The sequence below is a fragment of the Calypte anna genome, chromosome 1 (genome assembly GCF_003957555.1).
Source record: "Calypte anna isolate BGI_N300 chromosome 1, bCalAnn1_v1.p, whole genome shotgun sequence".
In the NCBI taxonomy this organism is placed as follows: Eukaryota; Metazoa; Chordata; class Aves; order Apodiformes; family Trochilidae; genus Calypte; species Calypte anna.
The window spans coordinates 113,290,155-113,304,149 of record NC_044244.1 but is presented as its reverse complement, the minus strand read 5'-3'; the positions used below and the strand labels follow the sequence as shown (position 1 = coordinate 113,304,149).

Genomic DNA, 13,995 nt, shown 5'->3' with positions numbered 1-13,995 from the left:
ACAGGAATAAAAGCTCTCAGGAAACTAAATACAGTGATCTCCTCAGAATCAAATTTAGAAGAGATCTGAAACTGTATCTAAAGAAGAAAACCAGATCAGATTCTAAAATATACTAGCTAACATTTTAATGAAAGCAATATGTAGACATACAAACCTAAGAAAAAGTGCTGTTTATCATGAACTACAGCAAGTGTTCTATCCTAATAATCAGTTGGTTTTGCAGCTACACGAAACTTTTGCAGAACAGCAAGTACACATGTATATCTGATTCTGTGGTTTTTTTACAAATGATAAAAAACTTCATGTTGCTGCATGTTTCTGCTAAATTTTTCTCGAACTTTCTGTGAACTTAAAAATGTTTCTGTTAAATTTTCTAAAATAGGAACTGAAGGGAAGCCATGTTGTTTTGGGATGAAATGTTAACATTCTTTTCAATATGGTTCAGAAATAATCTTGTGTACAGTTAAACATAAAAGGATAAACTCAAGATTAAGTCTTTGCTCTTCTTGAAAAAATATTTTAAAGAATATTATGTTCCTTTTATTATAAGTGTAACACAGTAACAGAAGTCATCGTACTATTCTCTCCAATAATTCATATTACAAAGAATTACTGAATTAAGATGAAGACCTCATAAAAAATTTGGCTGATAACACACAATTTGTGCTGAAATTTAGCTTGAAAACTGTGCAGTGAAAGAGCAAGGATGAATATACTTAACCAGACATCATTGAAACAAATGACTGTGAAGACCTGTTTCAGTGGTTTTTTGCCATCTTCAGAACATAGGTTTCTCTTAGCGCTTTCAAAATGAATACAACATTATACAAAATACAAGTTAATTATGTGTAATATCATTAATGTGTAATTAATATTAATGTGTAATTATATTAACACAATATTCATTTTACCTTTAGTTTTCGTCTTGCATTGAATTTTCTCAATTGTTCTACTGTTTCTGGAAGATGTATCTTGTATGCATAGCGATCTCTCTCCTTAAAAACCCCCACAAAAAAAGCAAACAAAAGAAGCATTAAATACAAGCTCTTAATATTCTTAACATTAAGAAACTAGACAAAAAACATCCCAGCTAAAAAGTAGCCTAAGGAGAATGAGGATTTATTGCAACTTGAGGAAAACTTGAAGAAACTGAGAGGGATTAAAATATTTTGGAAGAATACTTACCTTGGGCCAGGGATACTTTCTTTTTTGTAACTTTGTTTCCCACTTTGTAGTAAGGTCCTAGACACTTAACCGTTATGTTACTCAAGTCTGTGGCTAGCACTGAACTTTGAAATTAGCAAAAACAATGTAGTTCTACAAAAATGGTGTAATTTTCTACAAAAATAATCCTTACAAAAACCTTTGCTTTGGCATCTAACTGTGGGTAAGCTCTCAAAGTGAGAAAAGAGTCAAATTATAAGTAGGTAAAAACAGATTTAAAACCACTTCTATTTACAACAGCCTCAGTCACTGGGCTGTGATCATATGGGACTCCCAAACATGGTGTGCATTTCTATGCTCTCTGAAATATTTGATGCACTATGAATGCCCCAGATGAACAAAGGAACTTCAGCCCCTTTTGAGCAGAAAGCTTTGACCGTACAGTTTCTCAGTATTCAGGAGAGTGCCTTAACCACTCTTATTCCAGAGAGGTGCACACACTCCTGCCCTCCTTTTTTATAGGACAGACCATTCTGCAGCTTGGAATAAAAGAGTCAGAATCAGAAAGAGTAGAGAAGTGGAAGAATAACTCCATTCACTACTAGTTATACCATTTACTTGGAGAAAGAAGAAGTACATACAAACATATGTTTCTATGCTTCCCAGTCTGGTTTTTTTCTGTGTTGTGGGCTGTTTTTTTCCTCTGTCAATATTTGTTTGATGCCTAAGTGATTTTCCTGTTGCTGTTTAAGCAACAGCCTGTTCAAGCCTGTCCATTATCACAATCTCAGGCACTCATCTTCCAAGGCACTCAAAGTGCACTATCACACATTTTATACATCACAACTACTTCGAAAAGTTCAAAGAAACAAACAAATGAATCTTTTTTCTTTTGAAGAGGAAACTGGTATGTAAGCAGCTGCTTTTACTACCTTTAACCAGGGATGATTCAGTGCTTCATATACTGTTATCCTTTCTGCTGGATCCAGCATAAGCATGCGGCGTACCAGATCTTTGGCACTTTCAGAAATATGGCTCCATTGCCTAGGATTCATCTGATTACAAGCAAGAAAAAGAGAAAGTAGTCATGAGAATAAAGAAAATAGCCTACATTTTATGTAAAATAATTGCAGATATTTAAAAGTGGTTAGTACTTTCAAACATTTTATCATAAGAAGTAAAAAAGAAAGTTTAAGTTTTTTTAAGAACTTACAAAGCTATTGAAATGGCATAAAAAATAGTTAACAGAGTGCACATAAATCTGACATATCCTTGTTATTATGTTATAACCACAGTATAGTTTTCTACCTATGCTACATTTTGTACACATAAAAGTGACTCTTTCATTAGAAAAAGAAAAAAGAATTCAGCTTTGTCTGACAGCGAACTATGCATACACTAAATGTAGAAATCAAATCTACTCCTGAAACCAATATAAGGAATGTCATGACAGTCTCTCTATCAACCCACATTGATGCCAGTGGTGCTGAGTAGGAACAGCAACAGCTGATGCCTGTTGTGGTTCTTGCCCATGGGTATCATGGACAATGGATCCTTCCAATAAATTAATTCAAACTTTAGAGAGTTAAACATCTTCAGTCACTCAGATAGGAAAGCATAGTAACGTGATAGCAACACAATCAATTGCAACATCTTTTAGAGCAGAACTGTATATTTAGGAGAAAATAAAATGAAGGAAGATTTCAAATCAAATAAGATTTCAAATCAAATAAGATTTCATCTTATGCATATGCAGCTTTTGTGTCTGGTTAGTCAAGATGATGAACACCCAATGTAACAATGCTAAAGTAAGAAAATTACTTCTGCAATGAAGTATTCTATCCTTAAGCTGTTTCTAATATTTCTTTAATTTACAAAGAACTTCAGTCTTACTTAGGTAGTACACAATTAATTTTACAGGATACCAAATGAAAATTCAAAATCTGTTCATTTAAAGAGGTCTATTTTATTTAAAATCAGTCTTTATGAAAAATGATTGCTTTAAATTGGAGCAGTTGGGAACATGGCTATGAAATGCACATTTATAGTTGTGATTTGTCATTTATATTTCAGCTCTAATGAAATGAAGGTAATTGCAAATTTGCAGCAAGACTGTTTTGAGATCCTTGTACTATTTTTACTGAATAGACATATTAATGTGGAAACAGGAACAGAAAAGGAACGGAGAGGACAGAATGTGCTGGCCATGACTATTTTTTTAAACAAAGAAAACTTAACTTTTACGGTCCTAGAAAGTTTCAGCTACTTTAAAGATTCCATGAAGAAATCTTCCATAATATGCAGTTCTAAAACTAGTGTCACAGAGAAATCTAGAAATACAAAATTTAAGGAATGAAAAATGTTCTCCTGAGCAAGCACAATGCCACTGCTGTCACATTTTAGCAGACTCCTGTTAAATTCAGACAATAAAATACTTCCTAAAACATATTACAGACTTTCAGAGGGTTTCAGGAGTTTCTGTGTATGACTTCAGCTGCAAAGTACAGCAAAACTGATCTTAGACAGAACCGCAAAAATACTGAAGTTGAAGCTTTGAATTTGTCTCTGTAATGGCTTTAGGATGCCGACTCTGTGAAACACGCAGAGCTTGCACGCACACCAGTCTGCTTTCAGTTCCAAGGGGCTCCTTTTGATTGATCACTTGGACTTTGCTATACAGTGTACTATAAAGAAAAAGACATACCTACAGTTTTATAGTAATATGCCTTTTGCTTTAAATAACGGAAATACTTTTTTATGTCATAAAAAATGACATCTATAAAACCAAGGTAACATACAGTGTGTTACACTTCACAGCTAAACCTTACAAAAATCTACTGAGATCACCGTGCAATTAAGGGCTAGTTGGTGTACCTGTATTTCTGTGAGTAAATATTTCCATATTCTAATTCTTAACATTGATAAAAAGCACAGCAGGAACAAGATTGGAGAGAGAAAATAATCTCCCTTTCAGGGTACTGCAAACAAGATTGCAACAAGCTTCAAATTTACATCTAAATACAAAAATCAATTCCAGAAATTTTATCAGCAGGGCTTATCTCACTGAAAAGGACTCAAGTGTACTGTAACTTACCTTATATTTTCCTTTTATAATGCCTTCAAATAATCTTTCCTTGGTTCCATAAAAAGGCAAACAACCGCTTAGCAGGATAAAAAGGATGACACCACAACCCCAAACATCTACAGGCTTCCCATAAGGTTCCCTTTTTACCACTTCTGGGGCCATAAAATGAGGTGTTCCTACACGTCCTAAATGGAAATAAAATCAAAATTGAGTCAAAGTGATGTATGTCAAACATGGAAATGAAGAACATCACTGTGTTAAACTAAAACAATTTTAATTAGCTTTGTTCATGGGTTAAACTTATAACAAGATCTTTTATCCTTAAGTTTATTATTTATTGAATGCATACAGTAAGACAAAGCAGTAGTTTCCCTTTGAATTGATATATACTTTTATAAATCAGGGAATATTCTAATTCACTCTGTAGACTGTGAACCATGATCTGTATAACAGCTCTCAGATTCTTCAGCGAAACATGCAATATAAAAGTAAAAATAACAATTTGGACAACCTTTGTAACACAAATTATTTATCTAGAGAGCATGCACAAAGATATTGTAGAGTTCTAGTCTACATTGCTTGAAAAAGCTGCCTCTAACTGACAAGAGCATAGTTTGGTCTGATGCACTGCCCTAACCTTAGACAGCCTACTGAAACTTCTAACAAGAATGCAAAATGCTGCCATCATTTATTTGAAGTAGGCAATATCTCACTGCAGATAAAAAGAAAATGCTAATTTGTTTCATGGTTCTGGGGCAGTAGTGATTTTGAATTAGTAATGAATGTACTCCCACAGAAACAAACATGTTTGGTACCAGCTAATCTGAAGGGGTAAACTAATAAGAATAAAAATATTCAATTGATACGTAACACATTAAGCCAAATAAAAGCAACAAGCATTTTACTTCTCTCCATAAATGTTTTCCATCATGAAGAAGTTTGTTTCCACTGCACAGGATTTGCAAGAATTGAGATTTGAAAGCTCAGGTCATCACTGACAGTTACAAATACCTTAGTCTTTGGACTACCCTGATTTTACCAAGTACCAGTAGAAGAAGAAGAAAAAAATGTAGCAAAACTTTGTCACTTGTACCACATTTGTAAATTACTCTTGCTTGCTTGAAATTACAGTGGACTTCACATACTCAAAGCTTGCAGTACCTTTGTGCTGGCTAGGAGACTTTAAAATGCAGCTTAGAGAATCTGTGGCTTTATGCCATAACTTTTCATTCCCACTGTATGAGGCAACCCCTCTGCCACACCAACTTTAGGTATCTGCTGGTGCAAAGGAACATTATCTCACCACTAAGCTAGGTCAGCATCCTAAAATGTCCATGCAGCTTAAGCTGACAAGAAAGGAGAGTAAAAAAAGTAAAACAGCAAGACACCGCAAGTTCAGCTCATCCCTCATATCACTGAGGGGAAGAGGAAGGAGTAAACTCTAGGCAGAGAAAGACAGAGATGGCCATGGAGAAAGTTAACTTGCTGGTTATACACACATATTTATATGTTTATGATGCACCTTGCAGCCTAACTGATCACCCTCAAAGCCAAGTCTTCAAGCTCACAAATAGGAGGGGAAGAACTATTTCCTTAGATGACCTGAAGTCTGTTTTTTTTTAGGTGTCGAATGGGAGAGGAAGGAAGGAAAATGCAAAATATCTATATCTAGCATGCACAAGAGAAATTTCTGAGAAATCTGTGGCTTTTGCTCAGAGATTTTTTTTCTCCCATGACTACAAATCTCTATCTATAAAGCTTTCCATACTTTTTCCCCTTTAAGATGTCATAATTCGTGGCAGCAAAAGTATCAGTATTTCCAGCTCTCTATCAGGCTATGCATGTACATAAAGCAGTAACACCTGCCTGTTCAAACAGTATATGTCTATCACTTCGGCTGCTCACATGGCTTTAATGGTATGCATACCACAGTCTGGAAACTTTTTAGTACACAAGTCATCATGCAAGACCACAGAGCAGCCTGGCTTACCCAAGTCTTCTTTATCTCAGTTGTAAACTTCCTGCCATTTAAAGGCAGAAGTACACGTCTGCAAATTTGTAGCAGGTATAACCTTTCTTACACATTGGAAAAACAATCTGTAGTCATAAAGCTTATTCAAAACTTTTTTAATTAAAAGAAATAATAATCATAGAATGGTTTGGTTTGGAAAGGACCTTAAAGATCGTCTAGTTCCTCTGAGGATTCTTCCTTTCTATCAGGCTTCCTAATTGCTGTTATGAAATAAGGGAAATCTAGAGAAAAGTCACTGTTCGAAAGGCAAACAGCAAAAATTATTGAAGATATCACAATGAGCTATATGAAAGAGACATTAAACTTCAGGGAGATATACAGTCATTTGGATCAAACAGTTAATGAAACTAAGAATCTTATGTGTCAAATGATATCCAAGTTGATTTAGTTCATATTTCCAATAATTATGTGCCATGCCTCTCAGATCAGGACCTTTGTTGTCTTTTAAGTAAATGACTGCAGAGATGAACACGGTAAAAGAATGACTATGTCCTGTGAGACAGAGACCTAAAGGTTTGGTTTCTGGTTTTGGAAGGGGTTTTTTTGGCAATGCATGTAAGTTTGCTGGGCATTTGTAGAGTAGTGAAGGCCAGCCTATAAAAAAGCTTGTTCTGAGGAAAATGCATTCTTGCAAACAGGATACCCTACATTTTCTCCTGTGGTCTAAAATAGCTTATTTACCTGTAACACATACTGCATAAACAATATAATAGCAATAATGTAGAGATTTAGATGTCAAGATGCTGGCAGCTGGGGGCTGCAGAGGTGGTCTTTGTGTAGGACACAGCTTGTTCATATGGGCAAATTGCAGGGCATGGCTGGGCCCTGCAGCCAAGATGATGGCACCTTGCTCAGAGAAAGTGTGTAAAAGAAAGAAAAACATTGCCCGTCAGTGAGAAGCATGGAAAAATGTGACAAATGGCCTGTGGGCACTGAGGGGAGAGCAGGAGGAAAGGGAAGAAGAGTTCCAAGTGTCCCATCAGAGATTCCCTTGCAGTCCCTGGAGGACGCCATACCAGAGCAAGTATCCACCCTGCAGCCCATGGAGAGAACCCCAAATATCCACCTGGAGCAGGTGGATATTCCCTGAGGGAACTGTGTCTTGTGGAGGACTCACACAGGAGCAAGCCTGTCATGAAAGACTGCAGCCCATGGGAGGAACTATGCTGGAGAAGGATCAAAATATCAGGATGGAGGCACGGCAAAGAGGGACTGTTAGGGACTGACCAAGACCTCCTATTCCCCTGCACTACTTGGGGTTGGGGGGTAAGGGAATCAGGAACAAAACGTGGCTATGCTGGTATGAGCATATAGCATGCTGATTATATGGGGAAAAATAAGATGAATCTTCCTTCAAAGATACAGCTTGCTTCTTACATTTTTAGATTTCAGCTATTATCTTACCTGATGTAATCAAAGGATGTATAAACTAAGTAAACTACACTGTCAACAGAATATCAGAAGTGGAGTGTGGGGGTTTGGGTTATTTTTTCCTTAATTCTCCCGTTCAGCAAATAATACTTCAAATTAAAATTACTTTGCATAAATTTATAAACAAGAAAAAGGCTTCATTATTTATATTCACTCATAAATATAGGTATAACAGAATACTGTCTTGGAACTAAGCATTAATCAGCTTCCTAAATTTTGCAAAGTAGGATCCTAAACGTGGACAACAATTTTTGATATCCCTTACCCCTCCAGTTCCTGACCACAGGGCAAGGAAATAGAAAATCACTTATAAATTTACTAAATAGCAAACATGCAACAATATGCTTATCAAAACTGCAGACAAAACATAATTCGCAAGCATTTCTTATGCAGTAGTGATTCACTACCAGCCCTCTGTCCCTATGATTTTTATTATGTCATTTTTTTCCCATACACATTTTTATCTAACAGAACAAGCTTCTTGAGGTTTATTTCCTACTTTTCCTGTCAATAGACAAATTATACCCTCTTGATACTTCAAAATACTTCCTATTTTGCTTTTTCTGGTGATGTCACATCAGCATGTAAGGCTGCATGTTTACTCAGTACTCAAGTGCTCTCACAGACAAACTGACAGAAGTTATGGTCAAAAACCACTGCCCCTTTCTGATCATCCCAAATTTTCTTTTTTCTCCCTGGAGATGATAGTTAAAGGAACTTAGGATCACAGGTAGAAAAATGGCAACTCAGAATGGGTATACCATAAAAATCCACTTTATTCAACTACTTGATGTTCAACAGAAGGAACAGACCAGTAACAGGTAACATTCTACACAGCTGTTTAGGACTCCAACAGACTGTTCCTATAGACTGGATGAAAAATGGATGCTACTTAGTAGCATGCTGAAAAAAAATCAGTACTACTAAACCTTAACATTCACTTTAAAATTTAAAACGAGAACTCCATAAGCACAAATTAAATGAAAAAAATAAAACAAAACAGGTTAGCAATAAAACCCTGCTGTTTACCACTGCTAGATTATAATCAGTGAAAACAATTACAGAATTACTTGGTTTTGTAACCTTTTTAGTGCATACTGCAATATCCTGATGCTTTAGATGGGAGGGCATGGAAATAATAAATAAGATAAAACCAAAACACAACAAAACAAGCAGAGACTTAATTGGCTGAGACAGAACTGTCTAGCTAAACAGGGTAAAAAAAATCTTTATCTACGTCTAGGTATGTATTAGAAACTGAAAAAGCTTAGTAATTTCTGGGGCAGCTGTCATTGCAGTGACAACTAACCACTTCATCAAAGGATCAAATGATGATTTCAAGGTTATTCTAAAAAACTGATCTGAGCAAGGACTGATGGGTTGGACTTCTGAGCTGCACTTAGCTCAGCAAAATGAATGTGTGTACACATGAACTTATATAGATAGGGATTTTTCCTGTGTTGCAACTGCAAGAACTGCAAGTTGTATATCAGATAAAATCTACAGATAGCAAAGTTTTCTAAAATTACAGATACTCAATGCTCTTTAGACCAATTATCACTTCTGTTGCAAATTATCTATGGAAAAATTGCCCTCAAAATATGTTTATTGTGAATTTTTTTAATTGATCAACAGTTAGTTTGTTTTAAAACATATTAAAAGGGTATTTCCTGAGACATTGTGAAAAAGAAACAAAAGCTTTTTTTTGTCTTCAATAAATAACTTCTGCCTTCCACAGGTCTTTCACTCCTTGGGATATAAGAACACTCCATGGACATATTTGAATGGCTGCCCGTGAAAAAATAACAATTTTATTTAAATAAATATTGGACACACACACAGGATTTTTAGTTGTATCTGTATGCGTGAAGAAACTATATGGAAGATTGGAATAAATTTTCTATATGCTTCTAGGTTCTTCTCACATGTTCTAGAGTAGCATTAACTGAAAATCCTCACTATATGAAGACTCAGCAGTGGTTATGTATTCAAAGTGATACTTTGAATACTTTGAATTGATACCACTCAATTAATTGTAAATAAATGCCTGCATCAAGGTGTTTGCTGACTTAGGAAGCACTCAGTGCCTGAATGAATCTTATTTCTAGAGGTGAGCTTTCTTATTGGTCAGTTTTGAGGCAGCTTTGGTAGTCTGGAAATACATAAATGGCTAATTTTGCTGATTTTTCCTGTGGATAAACAGAGAGCTTCAGTCTTCAGGTGTTGTCAGTTCACAAGCACTAAAGATAAATTTTTACTTACCTTTGATAATTTACTTTCTATGACTCTTTCCATATTATTCCAGACAATAGGGCTATGCTTTCCACAAGAAGCAGAGTATATACAGAGACCCAATCAGATTTTGTCATCCCTAAGGCAGGGGACTGATGACCAAGATATCAGAAGGAGAGTCTTTCAACAGCAGTAGTATCTGAACGATGTATAAGGAAACAACTGGAACAAATAATTTTTAGGAAAAAAATGTGAGGTACTAATAAACATCACCATCTGACCTCTCACAATAGTGTAATAAGAAATATGTTCATAAATTAAGAAGCTTCTATAAGAGTGGGATGTCCAGAATAATGTGGAAGGAATTGAAGAATCACACACAACAGATCAGACAGATCAATACTTTATGACTTTTAATTCCTTTCCACATTACTCCAGACAATAGAGATGTTTAAAGCGAGGTGTACAGAAAAGATGAATAGATTAAAAAAAAAAAAGGCAAAAAAAAGGCGGAAAAAAAAAAGAAAAAAGAAAAAAGCAATTCAGCTTCAGCACAGCAGGTTGTCTGAAGAAAATGTATTTTAAAAGATGTATCAGCAGACAACTGGATACTAGTGTCCAGAAAATGAACAAAGCAAAAAATCACATGTTAATCAGACAAATTAAAATAGTTGATTCAATAGTCTTTTGAGTAATAAAACTATGATGGAGGAAGTAAACCTAAACTGACTTTTAAACACACTAGCATCCTGTAAGCACTCTCAGCTTGACCCAGATGTGAAGTGGAATTTCTGAGAGACAGCAAACCACAGCTGCATCTTTTAAATAAAACACAGTCTATCAGAGGTAAAGCTTTTGAGAGGCTCACATTTTTGTTTAAAAAAAAAAAAAAAAAAGTGAAACAGTGCTCTTGCTTTGCAGAGGAAAGAAACACTTCTATTTAAAGAAGAATAGTACTGTAGGCCCTCAGCTTACAAACATTTATCTCTCCTTGGAAAACAAAAGAAAGATTTGCTGTATCATTCAGATACGCATGATGATAAGGAAAAAAGGCATATGCAGTCTAAAACCCAACATTTTGAAAATAAAATTTTTAAACTGGGATTTATGAAACCATCAAGAAGTTGCAGTTTGATGAAACAATGGAATGGGTTGCTCAGAGAGGTGGTAGATGCACCATCACTGGAAACATTCAAGGTCAGGTTGAACAGAGCTCTGAGTAACGTACTCTAGGTGAAGATGTTGCTCACGGTGGTGGGGTGGGACTAAATGATCTTTAAAGGTCTCTTCCAACCCAAACGACTCTATGATCCTATGATCATTGATGGGAACAAAACAAAAATGAGGAACTTAAAAGATATCCCCCTCCTCAAATTTCCATTTGCAGGGAAATTTATGATAATATCTTTGCTATTTTTGCAGAAAGTCTGAAAGGCTAGACAATGAAGAATCAAGAACACTTGATATTTATGTGCCATAAGAATATATATTTTACAGTAAGACAATGGTGGTTTTGTTAGGACATCTGAAGATACTAAAAGACTCTGAAGCAACTTAGAGAATCTGAGTAATAATACATAAAAATCAATACTGGACTGGATTAGCATCATAGATATTTTGATGCTAAAGGTAAGAGGTGAAAAGAAGCTAACTACCCACAGATAAGACTTGACAGTTAGTATAGAACCTCATACCATTGAGGACTATAGTTTTCTTGTTTTGCACTGAAACCAGGAGAAAAGAAGTAGATTATATGGAGGAAAATAGCATTTGTGGTCTCAATGGCTTTCTTTCCTTCAGACTTTTATAGCACATCCTTACTAAAAATCCCAAGTTTTAGCATCCAAAATACTTGATCTCTGATAAATCTGATTCACATTTATTTATATTGTGGCAATTTGTCCCGAAACCAAAATTTTTCAAGGGTTCCACTACTCCAGCTGCATCATAACCATGCAAACCTGGACTGCTTCCTGTCTACATTCTCTTCCATGGAGGAGATCACTTAGAAATTACAATGATCTGTAGTGTCTGTGTACTCTTAAAGTACCTATTTCAATGCTTCAAATGAATATATTTAGCATTTTTTTCCATTTCTGATCAGAAGAACTGCAAGAAAAGACTTTTGGTAGGTCCTGAAAACAATTTCCTGTAACTAGAAGATGACACATGCTTCTCATTCACTTCATTGCAGCTTAAAGGCAAACATTGTGGAACTCCTTACATTTTTCCTTCTGCTCTTAAGAAAAATGAGTTATCATTATGTCCTTTTTTTGATATTTAGTTAATAATAATTAAACTCTTTTAAGTATAAACTCCACCAGCTTGTTAGCTGATAAAAGCAGTCATGTTCCTAAAATCTATTCCACAGGCATTCTCATTAATGACAGTATGATGTTATTGCTTGTTATCATGAGTTCTCTTGCACTTCTGTTAAATGAATCTCTATCTGCTCAAAAGAATGTTGTAGCTATAATCCTTCTAAACAACACAAGTCTATCTATGGACATAAAAGATTGGCACTGGCCTACTGTCAATACCTGGAACTCAGTTTAACTTTATTACAAAATTTTAAAAATTCCAGAGTCCCAAACAAAGTAAAAGCTGTATCCTAGAAGGCAGGCTTCAAAGACTTTGAGGGAGAAAATTCCCTTCCATTTTGCACTAACAACATGGGCTTGTCAAGACACAGGTGTATTCATGAGCAAAATGACAAAAATGGATAAAAGTGAGAATTTTTTTTTTTTTTTACAATATCAGAAACCCTGAATATTTTAGATATAAGGTTCTGCACCTGAGTCAAGCCAATCCCATGCATGAATACAGGTTGAGGCCAGACTCCTGAGGAGAAGGACTTGGAAGCAATGATGGCCCAGAAGCTCAACATGAGCCCTCAATGTGTGCCTGCAGCCCAGAAAGCCAACTGGGTCCTGGGCTGCATCAAAAGCAGCAGAGACGGCAGGTCAAGGGAGGGGATTCTCCCCCTCTGCTCTGCTCCTGTGAGACCCCACCTGGGGTACTGTGTCCAGGTCTGAAGCCCCAACATAGGAAGGACAAAGAAATCCTGAAATGTCTCCAGAGGAGAGCCATAAATATGATCAGTGGGTTGGGCACCTCCCCTATGAAGACAGGCTGAGGAAGTTGGGGTTGTTCAGCCTGGAGAAGAGGAAGATCTGAGGTGACCTTATAGCAACCTTCCAGAAAGCTGAGGTAGGGCTTTTTTTCGCATGGGTGTGTAGCAAGAGGACAATGGTTTAAAACTTGAACAAAGGAAATTTAGGCTAGACATTAGGAAGAATTTCTTTTCTGTGAGTGCGGTGAGACGCTGGAAAAGATTGCCCAGGGACATTGTGGCTGCCCCCTCCCTGGCAGTGTTCAAGGCCAGGTTGGATGAGGCCTGGAGCAACCTGATCTAATAGGAGGTGTCCCTGCCCTGGCAGGGGGGTTGGAACTAGATAATCTTTAAGATCCCTTCCAACCCAAACCATTCCATGATTCTGTGTTTTTAGGAAAAAAATACTAGTGCAAAAGATAGTGACCACTGTAGATGTTGAAGAGTTTTTGCACAATGGGATTAAGGGAAGAATCCTATGTGTTGAACTCTACTAAAGTCACATTACTTTCAGCTTTGACATACTTTTTCTAAAGGACATCTGTCCTTTTCTGGTTCAAAAGACAAAGTTCTCTAAGCAAAATAAAATTAGGAAACATAAAACATTTCTTGAACACCAGGGTAATCTACCTAGGGTATTACACTAGTAATTGAGTATATTCTGCTAGGGTAGTGTGGTAGTACACATTTCCTAGATACAGGAAGATTAATGAATATTGTATTTTCTCTCAGTATAAGGCAGTGTGTTTTGAGTATTGTAAAAAATTTATGGTGTACAAAGCACCGAAATGGGTCAGAAGTACAGGGCATTTTAGCCCCAGTCAGCAAGAGAACCTTAATGTTATAATTGCTTTTATTTACAGAGAGTTTTTTTGAGGTGTAAACCACAAAATATAGTAATTGCTATGCTGCTTAAAGGGAAATACTTGACTGAGTTTT

At 36.1% G+C, this 13,995-nt stretch overlaps 1 protein-coding gene across 4 annotated transcripts in view; it reads right to left on the bottom strand.

The window, feature by feature from the left end:
- The window catches only part of CASK (calcium/calmodulin dependent serine protein kinase), a 195,638-nt gene that overhangs the window by 71,211 nt on the left and 110,432 nt on the right, over positions 1 to 13,995 (bottom strand). For 3 of the 4 annotated variants that reach the window (XM_030450329.1, XM_030450337.1, XM_030450346.1), the window contains exons 7-9: positions 4,259 to 4,434; positions 2,097 to 2,219; positions 912 to 995 (exon numbers count right to left, since the gene is read on the bottom strand). In XM_030450329.1, the coding sequence (XP_030306189.1) occupies positions 912 to 995; positions 2,097 to 2,219; positions 4,259 to 4,434 (383 nt within the window). Of the gene's footprint in view, positions 1 to 911; positions 996 to 2,096; positions 2,220 to 4,258; positions 4,435 to 9,974; positions 10,036 to 13,995 lie in introns of those variants that run through there. The other variant, XM_030450354.1, reaches the window with a different exon arrangement.